The 22,539-nt window shown below is 53.4% G+C and overlaps 1 protein-coding gene across 1 annotated transcript; it reads left to right on the top strand.

Annotated features, from left to right (window-relative positions):
* Positions 1-18,592: 18,592 nt before the first annotated feature.
* Positions 18,593-19,056, top strand: LOC128266989 (uncharacterized). The gene is made up of 2 exons (XM_053003780.1): positions 18,593-18,655; positions 18,736-19,056. The coding sequence occupies exons 1-2, from the start codon at positions 18,593-18,595 to the stop codon at positions 19,054-19,056; spliced, it is 384 nt and encodes a 127-aa protein (XP_052859740.1).
* Positions 19,057-22,539: the final 3,483 nt, after the last annotated feature.

Here is a 22,539-nt window from a genome sequence, read left to right as displayed (position 1 = left end):
GATGCTCGCCGATTGTTATTATCCCGGCCGAAAAGCATTACGATAAGATCGATGTGCCTAACCGTGAACGGACGCGCGCGCTCGCATTCCGGAGCGCGATTATTTGGTGGCAGCGGAACAAAAAGTGCCAGCTCACCCATGGCCGTGGCCGCGGTGGTTCTAAACGATACGAACGACGAACTACTAAACGTCAGCTGAAACTTGTTTTACGCAAAACGATTATTAATGTTTCCCCAACGAGCGCACGGGGGCCATCAATTCCCGGACCGGAATTCCTAAGACTCACCCGTGAGGCCCCCCAATAACTCATCCCGACTTCCCTGGGCCGGTCCCGGGATGTAATTTGAGTCGCGGTTCGCAACTGCAGGGACCGGAAAATGGCCCTATTAACTTTTAGTTTCATTGGTGCGCGGCCGAAAACGAGAGCGAAAGCGAACAATGATACCTGCCTGTTTCGGAGCCCCCGGGGTCATTCATTCACCGTTCTGCGTGGCCAACAGTTGCAACAGTTGCTCTGTTTTTTTTGTGTTGGGCTCATCATGATTTCGGACCCGAAACGCCCAGTCAATGCATCATAAAAGCGCAAAATTAGTTTTCATTGCCGATAAACATTCGGAGCCTACTTCGACGTCCGGGCTCTTTTCGAATGATGTTCGCAACGCGAAACGAGTATTTCAAATGCAACCAGCTGGCCGAGCTACACTTTGTGGTGCTAAACCATAAAAGATTCAGTTCCGACCACCAAATCAACGGGTTCCCAATCAGATCGCCAAAGTGATAGAGTTATCATCGACGTTCGCCCATCGTCAGCCCACGTCGACTGCAGGTCGACAGTTTTCAGTACGTTTTACTCCGAAACCCCTCCAACGATATGTGGTAAAACTTCGCTGATCATCAATATTTCGCTCGCTTTTTTTTTAACTGGCCAACCTGCGGCCAACCATCGGTGCAATTTCTTTCCCAATCAACGGATCGCCGCCATTTATCAGTCAATCGAAAAACTTTACGACATCATTCATCTTTCGTAAGCGGGGCGGGAGCCGTTCGGTGCGTGGAAGAAAGTAGCTTCGGGGAGCGACGGCCGATCGTCCGATTGCGGATGAACCAGCATCCAGCCGGGCCGGGCCGGGACTCGCTCTCTCCCTCTCTGCCGCCGGTTGAGACAATCAACTTTAACGAATCAACCACACACGCACCGTGTAACGGGCAGCACGGCGAGGCCCCCGAGACCGTTTCGGTAGCTCCGAAGCCTGCGGATAACGCTACGGATAAGACGGAAGCCGTTTTGATGAGCCGGCGTGGGGCCGGTGGAGTAACGAGCTACCGGTTGCGTTGAAGATCGATCGGCTGCCCTCCCTGATTACGCAGGCACGGCAGCATAATGCGGTGACACGACACCGGACCCGGAACAGTGGAGCAACATTCCGGTCGACCGAACATGGATGTTGTGGCTACCGAAACGTTGTCGAGAATGCATATTACCGGTGGGAAAACGGTGGCAAAGGCGGTGATCATCACGATCACCGGCGAGCATCATGCAGGTGCAGCGACTGTGAAATGCGATTATCGATCTTCGTTCGGTCCAACGGGGGACAACAACAACGGACACGCATTTAAAGATTATGATTAATGTCGCGGGCAGCTTTAAACATCCAAACAGTGGACGTTTTCTGTTCTGATGAGATTTAATCCTGTTTAAGCAGCTCCTGAAAACAGTGGGATGATGGAAGTACAATAAAATGCTGCCAAACATTGCTTCGTCCAAGCGTTCGGGCTTACATTTTTGGGTTCAGAATGCTTTCTGTGATCTCAAAATTGTACCAACTTGTTGTGAGCTTCCTTTTCAATTTATGTTCCCAAGTGCGGAGGAGAAATCTGGCATGAATCATGCGCCTTATTAGCAGCTCGCACTCACCAAGTTCGTTGTTGAATTGGAATTTCCGGCACTCCGGCCGCGAAACAAAGAGCAGTGGAACTCCGGGAAGTGACGCATCGCGATTGCGGTTGGCGAAACTTTATTCCCACACATTTTCGCAAACGCAAACGTTTCAGCTCCTTACATTTATCGTCAATAATATTTTGATTGATTATAAGCTGATTATGGTTTTACTCTTTCGCCCTTTGTTTCTGTGTCATTAGCGAGACGGCCCAGTCGCAGGCAGCGAACCTCTCTCGAAAGGGATCGATCATTAGCCGCTGATCGTACGGGAGGCGTCAGTGATAAAGAAAATCTTTTTCTGGCAACAAACTCACATGTAACGCGCGAACTCGTGGGGCCATTTATTTATCCTTTCGCCGCCACCGTGTCCAGGATTCGCGATAACATGCCGCCCGGGGCGCTTAAAAGTGGATCCAAAAGGTGACTTCAGATTAAGTTCTGCGAACGGAGGCGATATCAAAAAGCCATACTGCGGACTGCGAAAGGCGTCGAATCCGATGCAAATGCCATCGGGAAGCATAAACTTTAACGATTTCGAACCAAACGGCCCCAAAACGTTTGTTTGTGGATCGTAAACTCCACCGTGTGTAGCAAGTTCCGGCGTCCACCATGGCACGCCATGGTGGAGCCACGCTTAGCACGAATTATCTATTTGAGTCTTAAAACGCGAAATAAAAATGTCGTAAAACTTGGAACACGACACACGATTTACATATGCAGGTGCCTCTCTTTATGTGCGCCCAATCCTGCTGCGTTCGTTGCGTCCACCGAAAAGCGTTCAATCCCCCGGGCACGATCCCGATTCGAAGTCCGGTCCGAAAAGCCGAGCCGGTTGCGAAGGCCGTTCGCATAGAACGCCACAGCGGTGCCCGGTGTGCTACCGGTCGCCCTCCGCCCCAAAAAATCCGGTGCCTCAGGCCGCTGAAGCATAATTTTCTAATATTATCTCCCGTTTTATGATCAGCACAACCGATCGCTTTGTCTATAGACATAAATTTGCCGCTTAGACCGACGGCCCGATTCTCAATCGCCCGGCCGCCATTCGGAAGCAATTTGTCTCGCAGGGCCCGAAGCCGAGCGAGCGAAAAAATGGGTTCGATAGTCGAAAATGTGTCTCTCGCCTCGGGCGCGGCCGGAGCAGCGCTTTTCGGAAGCTGTGCCATCAGCGGCGCGACGATGCGACGATGTTTTTTAATGGCGATGATGAGGCTGCTGAAGGGAAGCATCACATCAAATGCCCGCCGGGACGATGGCTAGACTGGAGCCACTCTCGGAGAGAGAGCGAGGGAATTGAAGGAGACAGGAAACGGCCAATCGGTGGCAGCTACGGTAGCTTCGATGGCTGCGATTAGAGAAGCGGTCGAAATTGACGACAGACAGTAAACGGATGCCCCACGGGAGTTAGGCACCGGACATGATCGATGCTGGGAAGCTCCCGAACTTCACACGGAACCTTCGCCAACAGAAGCGACTTTCATAAAGTATTTAAACCGAGCATCGCAACATTTAATGTAAATAAATTAAGTTAACATAAATAAAATAATACGAACCAAGGTTCCCAAAAGTCGCACGAAAAGCCTTCATAAAAGTTCCACAAAATGATCCTTCAAACACGCACTCGGGTGTGTGAGAGCGCACGAGTGGCCGCAGGATGCGTTCGGTGAGCGCAAAATGGGACAGGATGTGGCAACTAATTTCCAGAATTAGCTCGAATTCAATCTTTTACTTGCCCTCCGAATGGCGGCCGCCCGATCCCAGTCCATCCGTCCGTCTGAGTCCTGATAAATGGCACAATTTAAGCGCAGAATCTAAACTTTATTACCGTTTGCAACCGGCGGCCCGTGTGGCCGGACGGCGCATCGTTGCTCGGGCCCGTCTCGTGCCGATCATTCATGCCGCAGGACATTTTAAACCGTCGGCCGCCCAGCCGCACATTCCTGACCGTCCGGGAACATGATATCCCCCGTCGACGGCGTCGTCGTCGTCTTCGTTTTTTGTTTCGGTCGTGCTGCCTCCGGCAAGCTGACGCGAAAGCCGCGACGATGTAATTTGATTCCGCGACCGCAGAACGCACACAGAAAGTCACAGAAGAAACGATCGCCGCGGTGTGCGCGGCGATCGGACACGGAGCGCACGGCAGGATCCGAGCAACCCATGAAATCGAACCCAACCAGCGCAGGGCCCGCAGGTGCAATTTCCGTTTTTGGGGATTTTGGCCTTTTTCGTGTGTGTGTGCCCCCGCGTTCGCCGCGGGCCCCGCGCGACAGAATCACAATCGACGCGATATATCCTTCTACGGAAATCCCATTAAACCCGCCGAGGGCGAACGAAGGTGGTGCGCGTGTCCGTCGGCGATTCGTCGCGCGCATTCCTCCGGCCGGCGAATTTCCAACCGCATTTGGCTGGACTTCGCCCCTCTCTCTCTCTCTCTGCGGTCACTTCGCGGGCCGGGTCGTCGCAAACGTCGTTGTGAAAATACGAGCCCAAAATCCCTTCACCGAGCGGGGAAAATAAGAAAAAACGGGGCGAAAAGGCATGTAAAATGGGCCTCTCTCAGAACGACATGCCAGGCCCCAGGGGGTGGCACTTTCGTTTCCATTCCGCAACGAGCGCGATCAATCGCGGATGGTTTGGGGCCAGCGTTTATGGCCCAAAACAGACCGGAGCCCTATTAGGTGATGTGGCGCAGATGTTTTCCTCTGTGCGTGGCGGGCGTCCGCCAGACGGCAAAAGGCACTCTCTCACACACATACACGGGGTTTTGGGGCCGCTAACTTATTCGTGGCACAAAGATGAATTCATGAACATGGATGAGTCGCGACAGCGCAACACATTAATCGCTTTCCGAGCGCCAGACACTACCGCCAGACGAATGTTTACAATAGACACAGGCACCGTGGCTCCCCCCAAAACTACGTGGCCTACTACGGCGATCCATCAAAGCGATCGAGCGTGACACAGAGTCTGGCAGAGCGTGACACAATATTTTGGAAAACTGTTTGACGTAATCCATCCAACATTCCGCGTCGAGTGTCCGCGTCCGCGGGGTAACTCTCTCGCGCATCGACGCATCTAACGGACCTGACCTGACCCTCGCCAAATTGGAAGTGACGGTGACGGTCACTTCCACAGGAGGGCCCAGCCGGAAAAAGCCCAAACCTCCCGCAGCACGCGCTCTGGCGCCCCGGGCACGTAATGAAATCGCGGCGGCGGCGGCGGTGAGTCGCAAAAACCGCGACCATGGCCGTCACCGATGGCCGCACCGGTCGCGTCTGTTGGCCGGCCGAGTGGAACCGCGTCGTGGAGCTGTGGCGCACACACGGTTCCGAGTCAGTGAGCCCGCGATAATTCACCTGACGTCTGGGCGGGACGTGACATCGAGCAACGCGCGCCGAGGCGCATCTAGCCGTCTGGCGTCCGAAGCCAGTTCGGGCTTTCGAGCTGTCGGTGGAACAGAATTTCTACTTGCAGGCCATTAGCATGTACTAGGGGAGTTCCTCGTTTAGAGTTTAGCCCGAAAAAGACCATTCCGGTTGTACGAACGTCTTGAGAACACGTTTTTGGTCTAACGGGGCAGTTGACGCGCGGACAGCTTTCTCATGTCTAAACGTTGATTTTAAATGTAGCAAACATTTTTTACGTGCTCATAACGTATGCTATCTCCCCAGCCTAATTCGGTGGTCCTGTGGCACCATTTGGTGAATTTTTGCGATGTTTCCACCGGTTGTTGCAGTTTTTGGAATAGGCAAGGCAATAAAAAAACTAATAATGAGCAGCAAAATAAAGTACTAGAAAGTGGCCTCCGACTATGGAACTCGCTTCCCAAAGGATGCTCGTTAGGGTCTCGTCCGCAACCGAGTTGACCAATGGCAAACCCATTGCCATTGGCCCATTCAGTCGCGGACGTGATAGTACTGGGGCTCGCGCAAAGGCGAGCTCCCGATGCGGAAGGAAGCGTTCGCCTGGCCATTCTTTCAGTGCGCCCAAGATCACCACCCATCCGTGACCGTAACCCGGTGACCCACAAACCAGTGCGCATTCACGCTCGCTCACGCCACCAACTTCCTGCAAATATGACCGAAATGGTGCGAAATAAAAGACCACGCGGCTGTGACCTTTCCGGAGTCGAATTGCGGAGTGCGGTTAATCAAGGTCCCGTGCGACATCCGGTTGCGCCTTTGACACAGGAAAAGCGTTTTAATTATTATCACATTTCTTGGGTGTTTTTTTTGTCCTGCGGTGACACGAGCGGTCCGTGCGGCACCAGAAACCCGGAACGCAACACGGAGGCTAATCAGCATCCGTCACCGTCACCGATGTTTTTTTTTGGGTGCCTCGAATTCTTCAAATGCCTTCGATGGTCGCACGAAACTGACAACAACAACAACACACGACTAGGAGCCGGCAGCGCCTGCGAAAGCCCGCTTCTCCTTCGAACGCACCCACGTGCCTTCATTAGCGGGTTGATTTATGCGACGCAATCTCGCGAGCCGCCACCGGGCTCGGGCTCGCGGCGATCGGAGCCGAGTCTATTTTCCGGCTAATGTGCAGCCATTGGGCGAACGGAGCCGTCCGTCGGTGTGGGACCGTTCCGATCGATCCATCAGACAGCGCGCAGCACCTACAAATGACAACAGGGCCTCCTCGCGGGCCTCCCTTATCAGCGGTCCGTAATCTCGACCACGAGAGCCTCCGGCATCGGTCGGTATCGGAGCGAAGGGGACTGCCCGCAGGTGTGACGGAATGTGTGCGGCCAGTTTGTTTTATCAATTAGACACCCGAAAAGGCCCGCGGCCACGCGGACTAGCGGGCGTCAGGCGTCAAACGAAGGCGTCCCCCGGGAGGGTCTGGCCCAGAGGCCCCCATCGGAACCGTCGATCAACCGTCGCGTTGGTCGCCCGGCTTCGGAATAATTTACAGAAACACGTGCTTCCTAACCTGTCCGCCTGTCCGCGGCGTGTCCGCCCCGTGGCCAGGGGCCTTGCGTGGCTAAATATATCGTTTATTTATTTAAATGAACCGACCGGGACCCGCCGGGAACGCTGCGCGGCGCTCCTACCGTTAATTTTATTTTCCCCGAGCGTGTGAAAGCCGAAGGAAATCGATGCGATTTGCATAATTAATTTCGGGCCGCGGACGCGCAACACGCAACAACCGGCACAACACGACAACAACGGGTGGGGGGACCGCGAGAAGGAGAAGGAAGGATGGCATTTGGTTTTGGTACCGTGCTGCTTTGATTCCGACCGATCAACTGATCAGTCGGAACATAGAGTAAAGTTCACTGCATTAGTTCAGTACCTTATGTTAAATATCATAAGATGATTATGTGAAGTTTTACTTTATTGATCGAAAGGACACTGTCCAAGGTTAATGATCAATTCATTGTGGGTCATTGTGACTACCTTTCGCCCTGGACCTTCAAACGGTCGAAAAAAGAGGTAATTGCTGTGACTCAATATAATCCCAGCAGCAAGGAAATGATGCAAATAATTTAATAAAAATTAAAAAGAAATAAAGTAACGCACTTCTCGTTAGTACTTTTGTTTAATGTGACCATGTGCCATTTGCGCACCGTTAGCCGGTCGGTCGCCGAGATCTTCCCGAGATTGATAAATGAATTGAAGAGCAAAGGTCAATTTAATTTTATTTTTTTCGGAAATTAAAAACCCATTAGAACAGTTATGGGAAAAAAGTCGTGCACCAATCATTAAAAGAATTGGCAGAAAACTTTGGCAGTAAACTCGGCGCTTAACTCACAACCCGCATCCCGACGTAATTTCGAGAACTTTAAGTCAACCAGTTCGCAGCTGCCAACGCCAAGCCCACTCGCCGGGCTCAGGGGTCCCGGTACACGGCTCACTGATAGCCAAAATTGGCTTTCCTGGCGCGATGCCCGCGGGGCCCACATTCCATCCGCGGGCTCGCTGCAGTTTGAGGTGCATGCACCACCCACACGCACGTTCCGTGGCGTGACTGCAGCACGCCAACGCACCAAACGGCAGATGCCGGCAGGTGCAGTGCCATTTTCAGAGCCCTCCTCCGGGGCGCAGCCTCCATCCTTCGCGGCCGCTCCTGTCGCTCGATTGTTCCTTTGTTTAATCTCATAATTCATTTCTTATGTTTCGCCATCCCATTTGCAGCGGATCGCGCGAGACGCGGGACTCTGCATCTCAATTGGCCCCTGTGGTGGTACCTCGGCCAGAAGGGCTCCATCCTAGGTGGCTTACGCGCTCTCTCTCACTCCGATTTGCATGGACCGTTGGTCCGTCGGTGGACCCCGTGTTCGTGACCGTGATAGTGCCGGGCTCGACGCAGCCCGGCGGCTTGCGCAAAAGCCCGCCCTACCTGCCAAGGCCAAAGCTCCCACACACACACACAACGCGACGGGGCGGTGGCGGATCGGATCGGACCGGCGGAGTGCAAACATTAAAAACGACTTAAAAACAATCAATTCCCGAATGTCCGCAGCAGCAGCATATGGCTGCAGCTCCGGGTGGTTTGGCATATTCCTTCTCATTTTTTTTTTTGGTTCTGTTTTTGCTCCGATCCGAAACGTACACCCACGCAATCAATTTGGGCTCACGTTCGAGCCCCTTGATTGGATGTGAAATAAAAATCGGTCGGTCGTGGATCGTGGACCACGGAAACGGACCTTTCTTTCGCGGTGCATTCGCGGGCCCAAAACATGTGTTGGGTTGTTGCAAAAGTTACTACGGTGCGTTGGAAAGGTTGGAAAATTAATTATTGGTGCAAGAAAAAGTGTTAATACTCAATAATCGATGAAGAAAGTTTGAGAAATGGGCCAAATTATTCAAAGTAATAGACTATGATTAACCATATCTTTAAACAAAACAATGCTATAAGAACTGTCACATCTCGAACTGTCATTCATGTTCAGGAGTGATTCGTTTGAGCTCAAAGGCGGTCGATCTAAGTAGGCTTGCAAGCTACCAGAATATGGCCTTTAATGTTTTGTTCTGTTCATGTACCGAACTCAATGTTTGGCTGCAATCAGATGGCCTTTGGTGGCACTGTAAAAATAATTTATTATTATTAGCATTTCTGCAGGCATTTCTAAGCATTTCGGAGATCCACACAACAAAAATTTCATTACATTAAAATGATTGAAAGATAATTTAAATTTAAATTCCCCATCAAATGATATTGTGAGATGTTGGATGTAATGGAAACAAATGTTTAAGAATCCTTAAACTTACTCGCCACCCTTAAACATGATCCGCAACAGGGCGGATACTTTGCCAATGACCGAATATGGTTATATGGACCCCTCACTTTGGGCGACTGACGGCGACTGATGACGGGACGGCCAGGTGCAAGCCAGATTTGAAGAAAGCGCATGTCTCCGAAGACCGGCCAGCCCAGGGCAATGGGCAATTAAAAGCGTTGTGTGCGCAAAAATAAACATACAAACCGTAAGAAGAAAGTGCAACAACGGCCACAGAACGGTAATCCGCGCGGTGTGCCCGCGTGGATTAATCGAAAGGTCCGGTGCTCCGGAGTTGCCGGGACCATTTGGCTGTCACTCCAAGAACTGGTTGTTCGAGTTCGAGGGGAACCTGTAATAAACACATCAGAGAGCCGTGTGTCGTGTGTTTATGTAAACATTCTGTAATTGTTTCCTTCGCGAGCTCTTGGAAATCGGTTAACTTTAATCGCCCGTCTTCAGTTATTTAACCCAAAATCGGAGCACTATGCAAACGGTGAACGTTTTGATTTCTTTTTATATGCATCTATTAAACCCCGAACGAGAAAGTTCGATAACAAAGTTCGGCGTTCTACTTACTCTTGGACCGTTCCACAATGTTTGATGGAGCGGAACTGATTGAATTAATTAATTTTCCTCGTTACCAAGCCACGAGTTGCACGAGTGCAGCTTGGCAATTTGGAAATGAATTTTAATTGACCCCGTCCGGGAGAAAGTCGATGAGAGGCGATCGACATCAAACCGCAGGCCGATTTGGCTAGAACTGAGGTCCGACAAGAACCGACCCCAGCGGTCGTAAAGAAGCGATTCCGAACCGTTAAGGCCACGGTAAACAAGAAAACAAACATGCTAATAAAATCAAACCCCCCACCCCGACTGTTCGGTCCTGATCCAATCCGTGGTGAGCCCGGAGCAGGTGCGAGCCACGAGAAAGGACTTTCGCGGATTTGGTCGCGCTTTAACGAGCTTTACAGCCTCACGTGCCACCATTTATCGTGGCCCCACGGGGCGAGCGATACACGGGTTCCATTAAGCCACGCACCTGTGTGGGCCATGCGCACCGGTGGGGGGTGGGGAGGCCCGAAGGTCATAAGCCGCCATTATACACGGCACGTGGGCTCGCCGGGGATTAATTTTCCGCAACACTGCACCGCACGATCGGGGCAGGGCTTTCGATGGGCAGAACCAATTCCACCAAACAAATAAAAGCGGAAGTGACCGGTGGGGCTATAGAACATGGTGGCCTAATGGGGGGGTCGAACCGAAACTCGCTCGGTGGCAGTGATGGAAAACATCATTTTTTTTAGATTTGAAAAATCAACACAAATCGACGGCGACCACGAATGTAACACTTTACTCTCCCACAGTTCACACCTTCGCACGGTACTCTGGCACACTTTTGCTGGCCACCTACCCACCCACAGGAAACTGAAGTCCTCCCCAGGGGGCGCGCGGCCAGATGTGATAATCTGTGGCTGTGGGACCACGGGAAAAAAGAGTCGGCCTGGATCGGTCAATATTTTCGAGAGCACGCCGGGATCGGGATCAGAAAAACAAAAATTGGTCGCTCCCAAACGACACCTCGTCTCGGCGGTCGTCTCGAAAAGTGAGTCTCGATTGACGTCAATCGACGCCGGGGGCGCTGTGTGTTTGTGTTTGGTCGCAGCAGCGCCGTCTGTCGGTCGGTCAGCGCAAATTGAATGTGTCAATATTTGACACCTTCCGGCCCGGTCCGGCCAGTCCGGGGCGTCGTATTGTTGACGCTTTTCGGTGGCCCACACCGCACCCGCACTCCTTCCTTTGTGCGGTGCCCGCGCCACGCTCGGTATCGCTGCCGCGGAAGTCACGCGGGATCGGCCGGCCCCCTGCCGATCGTCGTGTGTTTGTCCGTCAGCCGGTGGCCAGCGCCAGATTACGGTGTGCCGCCGAGTGGAACGAAAATTTTCCATCCACACGACATGACGACAGCGCCGGGTGCCACAGCGGGTGTGTCGCTGGCCGCTTGGTAATTATATTGACACCTCACATATATTTGCCACACTCAATCGGAAACTTCCCCCGACAGACCGATGACGCCAGCCAGCCAGCCAGCGCATTAGCTGCAATCAGGTAGCCACCGTCGGAAGTCGTCGGAAGACCGGCCACACGCCGGAACGCCGTCGCCCAACCGTTTGCCGTACCCATTAACGGCCGCCGCCAGCCGATGGAGCGGATCGCACGATCGAGGTCCAGTTTTTTCTTTTGGCGATGTTGTCCCCGATGGGCAATGCTCAAATTTGAGATAATTGCCGAGCTGAAAAGGTTCACTCGCTTTTGGCACATCTCGTGCCTCACGATCACGATCTTTTTTTGCTACTTTTTGCCCGTGCCGAGCCGAGTCAGTGGGCCCAGTGTGCGTCATACGGGACACGCTTGCTTTGATTCTGCTGCAACATGTCACCCCAAAATGGAATTATTCTGTGAGTGAGCGAACGAGCGCTTATCTCTCTGTAGTTGATCGTTCTTCTGCTGCCCTTTAAATGTACCACTGATTTGTTTCGCAGATCGTTATCCGCACACAAACAAGACCTGGGCACGGTCCCGACAGAACACACAAACACCCGACAGCAAAGGCAATTAAATTGTGCTTTTTATTCTGCGTCATCAGCGGCTTCAGAACCTGAAGGCCTAATTTGCAACATTGTCCGGGATCGTTCGCGGGCCGCGACCGAAGCATAAGCATCCCGCGTTCGAATCGTCACCCTGCCAGAGCTCGACGACGTCGACGACGACGACAGGATCGTTTGTCCGACCTTGCCGGGTGCCAGGATCCTTGCGCCCTGATCGGGCGCGTTCGATAAGAGCGCACCTCCCGTGCCGTGTGGGACTCGGTAAATTATCTCGATAATCAAGCGGCAACGTGATAAATAATATTTTACGCCACATGACAGGCTCCCGGTTCGCTGGCCGGCAATCCGGCACTTATTGGTGGCCGCGAAGCCCACCACTGTTTATAAGCGGTGAGGAAAAAACAATCGCAAAAACATGTTCCCGTACACCCGTGGCTGGTGGACATAATGCAAAAACCGGTGGCAGGACGAGGCCGGCCACGCACCAGTACTTTCAAGTAGCAGTAGCAAGCGGACGCCGCCACCGGTGCCAGGAGGTGCCTTAATTATACGCACCCTGGTGGCAAAGAGGCAAAACAGAGGCCGCGGCCGCGGCATCTATAAATTATGTGGCACCCGATCGACGCGGAATCCGGACGCGTTCGCACGCGTCCCCAGTTAGGGAACCCGCCGGCCCGTCCCGTCCCGTCCCGTGGTCCCTTCGGCCGGAATCGTGTTATGCAATAAAGAGCTCAATTTATGAGAAACCCCCGGCCATTAAATACTAATTTAATCTCACTTTTCGCATCGACACGGACGGCCTTCGGAGACGGGGCCCTTCAAGGTTAATGTTTTGATTTCGTTTCACGCCACCAAAAAAAAAACCTTCGGGTCCCCGGAAGGTTAGTTACAAAATCGATTCAACGACGGCGGCGACAGAAAGTACCCGGCCCCGAGGCTAATTATCATCATTACCGTCACCCGGAATGTGATAAGAACGATGTAAAATAATCGCCCAAAAAGGGCGATCTCCGGCACATTACGGGGCCGAAGTTCCTGGCCGGCCGGCCGGAGCCGCGCATCATCGCAATGCGCAGGTGGACACGAGAGCGAAAATCTTCTGCCACTTTTCCGGTTTCCTGCCGGCGTGGTGGATTTTTTTTTCCGCAGGTCGCACGGCGGCACTCGTTTATGATCTTGCCGTTCCGTCGGTTTGTTTCCTTTTTGTTTTTGTTTTTTTTTCATTTGGCGCTCCGTGATTGCAGCGGTGCATCCGAAACGGCACCCATCTCGGGGGCCACTGCGAGATGGCTTATGGTAATTAGTAAGCGCTTGGTTTAATGTGCAAAACCCGCACGGGTGCGTGCTCGGCCCAAAACCGGTCCCATTCCGTAACGAGCGAATGGGTTGTTTTAATTAATTTTTAATTAAACCACATAAACTCCCGTGGGCCCGTGGACGGATCCTGAACCGCGCGCGACGACGACCGCGACTTGGTCTCGTTAAAGCGGGAATTGACTTGGCAGGCTCAGTGATCATGATGATTGTTTTCGTATCCCGGCCACCGATCGGGGCAGGCAAATCCCGACCGTAATCGGCGATGTCGCCCGTTCGGATTACGGGTGCGATCGGTGGCGAGTCCCGAAAACTCGTTAACCGCCACACGGGTACGGCCAAACGTGGCGGCCTGCATTTAACCTGCGCGCCCGTAATCACGAAACACACAACACTTATGAAGATGTCCGCGGCCGCGGCGAGACTCCAGGCGCGTGTGCGTGTCGCAATAACGATAACAGGACGGACAAATGTGCCATAAATTGATTTATGGCTCGCTGCATGCAAAATGGCGTCCCGTTCCGGCTTTTATGCATGTTTTTTCGGCACTGCATTCGATAAGAAAGGGCATAAGGGCAGGCACAAAAAAATTATAGGTCCTCGCGTAAGGTAACGGTACATTAACGAAAGCGTGCGATCGTACCTCTGGAAATCACGTCACTTGTCACGTGGCCGCTCGTGAGAGCGACCCTCTCGATGGCGTACGTTGAAAGTGTAAAAAATTAATTATTTCACTTCACGCACGCATTGCGGCCGGCAGGGTCGGCTGTCCCGTGTCCGATGCGAGCTGCCAATGGTGCCGTAAATCTTGCCGCACACATAATTACTACCTCGGCCGAGGGCCCGGGCCAATTGGTTTATCGTAAATTTGCATACGCTTTTTTTTCGTTGCAACCGAACCAATCCGTTTGTGAAATAATTCATTTCTGCGCGCATTGCGCGAGTTGCGCCTTGCGGAAACGGAGCGTACGTGGCGGAACATGCCCGCCACATTGCGGCGTACTTGCGCGCGGGTCGCGCTCCGGACGTTTTGCGCTCGAGGATAATGGAAATAAACCATTTTCAACACTTCATTTCGATTCCGGTGACCCTTAATTATCGCCAGGCACGCCAGTCGGCGTCGGCCCAGTGGCCTGTTGAAAGCAATAACACACTCTCAGGATTGCAGGACGCTCGTGAGGCGTACAATTTACATATTACAACCATTTTTCCTCATCACTGCGCGATTCGTTCACGGTGCGACAATGTGGCCAGTGGCCAACGGCAGGCCACCACCATCGGTTCGCTTGGAATGTGGAACACTGCAAAATATGAATAATTCATATTAAATTAATATCCTTTTAATAACTCTTTTATAAAACAAAGCGTTCGGGAAAAGAGAATTTATTTTTCAACCCCCGAAAAGAAGTTAGGTTCTCGTTTTCCGTTTCGGCCAACGCAGCTTCAGCGCGCGCGCAAAACGCTAGAGCCTGCACCGGTTTTGGGGCTTAGCAGCGATCGGGCAAATAATTTTCTCCGTAATGATCAATAAAAAGATTACAGCACCGACCGGCCGAGATCAGGATCCGTGGCATCCGGCGCCGTGCGAAATAAATGAGCTTAAGCACGAGGGTTTGATTGGGTTCGTCCTCCGAAACGGCCACCGAAACCGAGCGGGCACCGCCCGGTCCCGGGCTTTGGGTAAACATTAAGACGTCATAAATTAATGACACTTAATCGATACCATTTGCTTTGGCCGATTATCGGGTTCGGTCCGGGCCCGGGCATTATCCGACGCGCCACAGTCCGCGGTGGCCACAAATTGGGTTCATAATTTGTACTAACCACGCACGCGGGTTCGTCGCCGGGACCCGATCCGTGCCTGATTGGAAAGGATCAGATTTTTGTGGTTACCATTTTTTTGGGCGAACGCAACCACAGGACGATCGGCCCGGTGCGGACACTTAAATAATCTCAAATCACTTTCATTCGCAAAGGCCGGCCAGCTGCCGTCGTGCTTTCGCGCGCAGCCACTGGAGATGCTATCAGGCGAAATTAATATTAATAAATTGTTTGAACAGCCCAAACAATGCCCACGGTCCGACGGTCCGACGGTAACTGATAATTTGAAAGATTAAATTTATTTTCTCCGCAATTCTCCGGGCCTTGCGGAGTCTGCGGAGTCCGTTCTGTTATTGCCCGTATGTTGGGCCCCTTTCACCCGGCCGAAAATCGTCTTTACTTAAGATGCTTAATGAACTGTTCGGTTCGGTTTGCAATTACTTTAATAAGAAGTAAAGACTTAGCCCTCACCCGCAGCGACCGAAAGCAGATCGCACAGCCAGTCGTCCGAGAAGAAACCTTCTTAGATGATGCACTGCAGTCCTTCCGCAGCAAACGGGGATCGCGCTCTTATCAACGATCGGACCGTTTCGGGGAAGCGTGTAATTTAATATACGAAACACCTAACATCCCGGCGCGTCACGTCACGCTACGGTTACGGCTCGTCGTCGCAAATGTCGCAAACTATCTTCAACCGATCTCGACCGGGGCCGAAGCGTCCACGCAAGCGTCGGCAGTAAAGTGGGCCTGCCGGAACCCTACGGGACTTTTCCGCGGCCGATCCGACTCGCCCGATACGTCACCCGAGCGTGCCAGCATCCTGCCAGAAGTGTTGAACGGGAACGGAGCCCCAGGATCTCCGATGGCAGCAGCACCGAAAGCTAGTAGCACCCGATCGCATGCACTTCAAGTGCATCTTTCGCAATCTTTCCATCTTTCAGCGGGGCCCTTTTCGTTGGGCCCCGCAGGACCATGGCGTAACAACACTACGCACACACACACACACGCACAATCATTATCTGATAGGGGGCTTAAGATACTGCCACCGGGGGCCAGTGGCTTGACTTCTTCGTTGCCTTCGTTGCGGCGTTGCACCTTTCCTGACCCGAAGCCAGCTTGGTTTGCATGCCACTAGAGGCACGGCCATGATCCTTGGCCGTGCCCGTTTCCAGATCCTATCGCCATCCTGGACCGTTGCCGTTGGTCCGTTTACGCAAAAATCGTGATAAACGCTCCCGTGATCCAGATCACCAGGCTCCCATGTAAATCCTGCGTCCCGTTTCGCGTGTCGGGACCCCGTTGGGTCCAACTCACCAGGTCATTTCGCAGCCGCTGCGCGGCTTATCTGCGATCCACCCGAAAATGTGAACCGGGAGCGGGCGGTGCACGTGACGCAGCACGATCGTGTGAACTTTGGAACGCCCCGGGCCGCGCCGGGCCGCGCAGCCGGGTGGAGAGCCTTTTCCCGTGCCTATCAGCGACACGCAATCGGAGATGCGAACAGCTTTCAGCAGCGAAACGATAAATCACAATCACGCGCGCCGTGTTTCGGGGTTTGGTGTGGCGTAGCGTGGTCCGAAGCTGCCGATCACGCCACCGCAGCACGCCAGCACCGGTGCAGCCCCCCGGGTGGGTTTTATCGATTTGATTGATCCACGACACCGCGCTCCGGCAGTGGCGACAGTATTGGCCGTTTTCTGGCCACCCAAAAAAACAGGGAGTCTCCCAAAATCGGAGGCTACACCAGAAACCACTTATCGACGCGGTCCTGAAACACGCCAATTGACGCCCCGGCTCGGGATTAAGGCCCATCAACACCACGCGCGTACGGGTCGCATTTTTGGCGGCCATAAATTATCCACCCCGGATCGTAGCCTCCCCGTTAGGGGAGCCTTATCGGGGTGCATCAAAGCTGACGAAGTGGTTCCCCAAGGTGCCCCTCCGGTCCGAGGATCGCATTACGGGTCCGACTCCGAACGGATCAGAAGAATGCAAGTCTGCGGCCTCTGTGCGTTTGGGGTGTCGTTGCAAGAATCCTTCGTGATCCGATCTGTGCCGTGCGCGTTATCTGTGCAACTGTGCGCCCAGCAGCCAGGAAGCCGCCGGCGCGGATTTAATTGATGTAGAAAGTTCCGTTCCTTCCGCTGAGATCGGCTGAGCACCGCCGAAACTCGGTGGCGTAATAAATCGTACTCATTACTTCGGGCGGGACGGCGGCGGGCCATTTAAACGCTCCGGCACGTAACTCGCCAGCTGCGCGCTCGAGGGCAGAACCCCCAACCAAAAAACAAGCGGCCAAAGTAAAAAGAAAAACACAAAAACGGATTCCTGACCACGGACTGGCTGGCGAATCCTAAAGCGGGCCCTTTCCCTTCATGGCCAACGAGGCTCGAAAATTTCACTGTGACACAAATTTTTATTGCACCACTCCCAAAGGTTTCGCCCATTTCGCCGGAGCTCATCACCATTAAGCGAGCGAAACGAGCCGCGGCGGCGGCTGCTCGATTTTTCGGCGCCCCAACACGGTTCCCGCAAAACAAAAGAATTCAATCAGCGATCCAGCGACGAACCTCGGCCCCCGAAGATGACGGCAATGGGACTCTCGTTATTGAGTAAATTAACTAAATTGCGCCATCACCGAGCCGGGGCCGGGCCAATGATACTCGGCCGGTGTGTAATGATACTCGGCCGGCCGGTCGGCTGGCGTGTAAGGATCAATAAAACGACACGCCGCTAATGGGGATGGGAATTGGTTTTCGGAGCACGATCCGAACGGCCACCAACGGCAGTGTAAGAATGAACGTAGATTTCAATTTAACCGCCATTTATGGATTACGAGATACCGAGTTCTGTGAAGGACCCTGCACTGTGACATATTAACGACAACTCGGGTTCGGGAGGCCATTTGCCGGAGAAAGTGTAAACGTTCGAGATAGCTAAACGACCTCATCTGTTTTCGCGAAATCGGCCACTGATTTCCGCTAATTGCCGTCTCTTTTGGTGTGCCGCCAGCTCTGTAATCGGCCACCGAAACGGCCATTCGCCGCCTGACGTTTAGCCGGTGCCGTTCATTATCGCGCCCCAAAAGCCTTCGCGTGAAAGTTTTTAACGTGACAAAGCGCGCGTTGCACAAGGCAAGGCAAGTGTCAAATCAACAAACAACGACGAACGACGGTCGGCAACGGGTCGCGAGGCAGCAGAGTGACACCACGTGTACCAACCGGTAACGAACCGGTGTCCCTTTCGAATGGTCGCGGGCCCCGAAAGTGGCCCCGACCTAACCTGGTGGCTGGTGGTCGAACGATCAGTGTTCAAACAAGGGTCATTCAAGGCGTGTGACCTGGTCGCGTGTCGTGGTCGCAAGAAACCTCATCGGGTCGAATGTCAGATCTTCGATTTGGTTGAAAAAAAAAACCGAAACTGGCCATCGATGCCGATCCGAGGCTGCAGACGGTACGTCCCCTTGGCCAGGCCAAGGACGCACGCTAATGGGTGCGCTTCAGGGTACGCCGGACGGCGTGACACCCAGGCCCATCCATCGGCCGTTCAAGGACCCTGCGGCATCCACTTAAGCCAGCGGTCAGTAAACCAATAATTCCATCCGTTGCCAAAGTCATTATCGGAGGGATTTTGGCAGCGGCGGCACACACTCCGCGTGTGCCGTATAAAAGCAGCCCGGAGATGGCTCGGATCGGACATTTGATCCCCGCCGTTCGTGACGTGGCCATGCGAGCGACAGTTATCGTGAGTTACCCCGCAGATCGCTTCAGAGCTGGAACGTGGTCGTCAAGAATAGTGAATAATCGTCGTACTATCGATTTCAGGTACTGATCCTGTTCGCCGCCGCCTGTCGGTCGATCGAGCCGTTCAAGGGAACGCGAACGTACAACCTCGAGACGGACGAAGACCGGTACGGCCGGTACGAGCGCGTGCTCGTGGGCCTGAAGTCGTCCGAGGGCCTCAACCAGCTCGACCCGGGGCTCCTGCAGCGCGTCCGCGAGGTGTTGCTTGACGAGGAGAACCACACCGGACCGGAAATGGTCGGCAACGGGCACACGGTGGCCATCCATCTCGGGCAACCGAGGCAATCGCAACACGTTGCGGAACTCCTGTACCGGGAGCGATTGCACGGCCCGCAGCAGTAGCCTCGGAATGCGACCGGTGCCAAAAATCAACCTGTCATCCTCCGGTTCCGTTGAACCGGCGCCCTTCCCGCGGAAGCCTCCTCGTGCAGTTCTTGGGACAATAAACAACCGGCACAAAACCGACGGGGCGACAGCAACAAAAAGGCGAAAATAAACAGGACCACGGATTCATCGGACAAAACACTTTCAAAGCCTCAAGGGTCCCAGAAGGTCCGCGTCCCGTTCTTTCCCCCCGAGAAAGGGACTGCGATTTTCGGAGTTCGAACCTTCTTCGCCCGGGGGGAGCAAAAAAGGCCATCCACCGCACGAAAGGCAACATAAACAGCGAACGGTGGGGCGACGGTGGCGAGGGCATGCTGCGCGAATCGGAATGAAAATTTGCCGCTCCCTGATATCGCGCGCGCGCGCCGAGCGATTCGTTGCGTTCGTCGCGATTGTTGCGCGTAATTTAATGATTACAATTACAAATAAATAACGGCAGCTGCGCGCGCGCGGCAGCTACCCAGATTGCCCGGAACGCTGGCGGTGGCGGTCCGGTCGTTGTGCTCTGCCGTTCTTCTGATTCGGATTCGTTTCGATTTTGGCGTCAGGCGTTCGTTTTTTCTTGTGTGTCCTGGGCCTTCGCTCCCGAAACGCGGTGCGGGAACACGGGAGCAATGTTGAAAGGATTCCGGTCTGCACGTCGTTGAAGTCTCTTGTTTTTTCTTCCCCTTGCTTTTGCCCCCGTTGGTGCTGTCAAGCGCGCTCGGTGTGGCGTGGTGCGCTTTGCATCTTCCCGCCGTCCGGACCGGACCGGACATCGGGTTAACTTTATCAGCCCCCAAAAACGCGCTCAATCATGCCCACCGGTGTTGCTCAGCCGTAGTAGCAGCAGCGGCAGCAACGCAAAAACGACGGATATCGTGGATCGCATCGCAATTTCTTCCCGGCCCGGCAGACTCTAAGGGAAACAAATTTGTTGATCATTAATCAGATCAGAAACAAGAATTATTATCGGCGCACACACAGAGAACACACAAAAAAGCGGAGCGGGAGACCCGGAGCAACCCGCTAACGGGACGCGGGACGCTTACGTTTCGCGACGCGACTGTATGCAAATTTCCGATGCACGGCAGCATATGTAAAGCGGCGCACCGACAACTGAGGCTCCCGAGCCGGACCTGTGTTTAATGACATGGGTCACCGGCCGGCCGGCCGAACCGCCGGCAATATCCCCGGTACTTACCGGGCGGTTCCGAAAGGCACACGAACATTCGTTGGGTTCATTCCAACAAGATTTCAGAATTATCTTTTTTCGATGGGCGCAACGATACGAAAATGAACCGTAAACCGGAAAGGATGGCCGTAAAAATGGTCGTTATCATTTTGTGGTCAAAATTAAACAGGATTAAGATTAATATAAATAAACGTTGGATTAAAAGAAGAGTAATTTTTAGGCCAATCGATTATGAGCTTGGTCTTCCAATCACCATGACAACCAACAGCGTGCGGTTGCTCCAATTTTTAGCCCTTTCGAAATGTCGCCACATGTTCTTCGCCCCGAATCCTGGGTATCCGATCACGACGCTACGCTTTGTGTGCGATAAGAAGATAAGATTAATCGATGCCCCCGGCACTCGGTAATGAAATATTTCTCAAAAGTGATGCACTCCTGCACGACAACCGCAAGAAGTTAATTCTTCGCTCAAATCAACCGATCATCTCGGAAAGATATCTCCATCAACGAACCGCCACTCATTACGGCAGCAGCATCGCATACCCAGCGTCGGGAGCATCGGCTTCCACCGGGAGTCACCATTTATCACCGCACACACACACACAGACGGAATCTGCACGATCGATCGGCAAGTGGTAATGAATCACGCCCGATCTGTCAATTGTCTTGTCAGTGATCGATATCGAGCTGTCTCGGGTGGAATCTCCGGCCCGGCCCCGGGAGGTCCGGCACCCGGGATGCCGGGATTTCGGGATTAACTGCGGGCGAGAAAGTGCATTCGATCAACATGACAATGGAGACCTTCGCAGGACGACCACGGCACGGGAGTAACGAGACTAATGCGCACGTGGTTGTACTTCTTTTTGGTCTGCGCGCTGCGTAGGTGCCGCTCGCGCAGACGGGCGGCGCTATGACGGATGAGGTACCGTCGTCGTCGGGCGACAACGCCGACGACTCAATTCTCAGGGCGCAATCGAGCTCCCCCCGTACTGAATATTTATTCCCGATTTTTTTTTTGCCCTTTCCCGTCTCATTGTTGCACGCGGGCAGCTGGTCAGATTGATTTTTTATATCGAGGTCCCGGGAAAGTTGCACCGGACACAAGTCGAGGCTGAGGTCAGCCGTCAATCAGTGCGCTTCGTGCGTATACGTAGGCAGCTGCCCCGAGACAGCGGAATAATTAAGCGTGCCAGCGAGGTCCAGCCAGCGACACACTTTGGCTGGGTCGTCGCGTGTTTTTGGTAGCATATCATTTTAGCGGACACTTCGGAGCAGGTTCCAACAACAAACTGGGAAGCTTCGGTTTTTATCACACCTTCAAGGGGAATGTGATTCTGGGAAATGAATGACCCAAACAGGTTGATGGCATCGATAAGAAAATCCAATTTTCGAAAAAGTGTTAACCAACATGGCTGATGTGTCCCACAAATAATCCCCCCTCCGATTCAGTGTGGCCGAATTTCCAAAATTAAGCTATTTGTCATTTGAAGCCGAAAGTGGCTTCCCGTTCGTGCAATCCTCCTCCTAGAGCGGGATTTCAATTTTCATAAATTGTCTCAAGTGCCCATAAACGTCGAGTGCACCGAGTCCCAGCGCCCCGATTCCCTAATCGCGTCGATTACTCGGTGCGCCGACGATCGCCGATAAGCGACGTGGGCTTTTAATTAAATGAAAAATACGCTCCACGGCTTAAACGGTCGAGTTGCACTGGGCTCCAGGGGCTTTTGCGGTCGTAATCTGCCAAAATCCCACACTCAGGATCGACCGTCGGACGGACGACGACCGGAAGGCAGGCTCCACTAGTCGCACCGCCATGTCGGGCGTGGCCCAGAAGCTGCGAGAAATCGATTTTCGTTCGATGCGAATATTTCAAATCTTCACACTTGCCACCGCCGCGCCCGTGTGCCGGACGCAGTGGGCAATGTTTAGCCGGCAAACCCGCCACCGTTTAGATGTCCGAAGCGCGGACGGACTCTTTCGGTAGCCCGGGCCGCGGTGCACCTGAAGGCCAGCCAGCAATTTAGTGTCCGACGCAGGATGCGCAAGTGCCGAGCTAACCGAGCAATCCGAATTGGATCAGCCTCCCCGGAGCTATCATTTATCAAATCTCACGCCCGGAATGGGTGTACCTCTTGTGGCCTGGTAGCCGACCGTTCGGTCCGGCAGATCTGATCTGCTGCACCGGAAACGAGTCATTCTTTGTTATTTCGGTTCTCTCTCCAACGTGAGTCCTTGGCAACATTTGGCAACAGAAATGAGAAGAACGC

Source organism: Anopheles cruzii, chromosome 2 (genome assembly GCF_943734635.1).
Source record: "Anopheles cruzii chromosome 2, idAnoCruzAS_RS32_06, whole genome shotgun sequence".
Classification (NCBI taxonomy): Eukaryota; Metazoa; Arthropoda; class Insecta; order Diptera; family Culicidae; genus Anopheles; species Anopheles cruzii.
This window is presented reverse-complemented; position numbering and strand designations above follow the sequence as displayed.

Excerpts from the sequence above, each read along its gene's own strand:
- LOC128266989 (XM_053003780.1), top strand. The coding sequence starts at position 18,593 with ATGGCTCGGATCGGACATTTGATCCCCGCCGTTCGTGACGTGGCCATG. Across the intron at positions 18,656-18,735 it reads CCATGCGAGCGACAGTTATC|GTACTGATCCTGTTCGCCGC; the intron begins GTGAGTTACCCC and ends TATCGATTTCAG.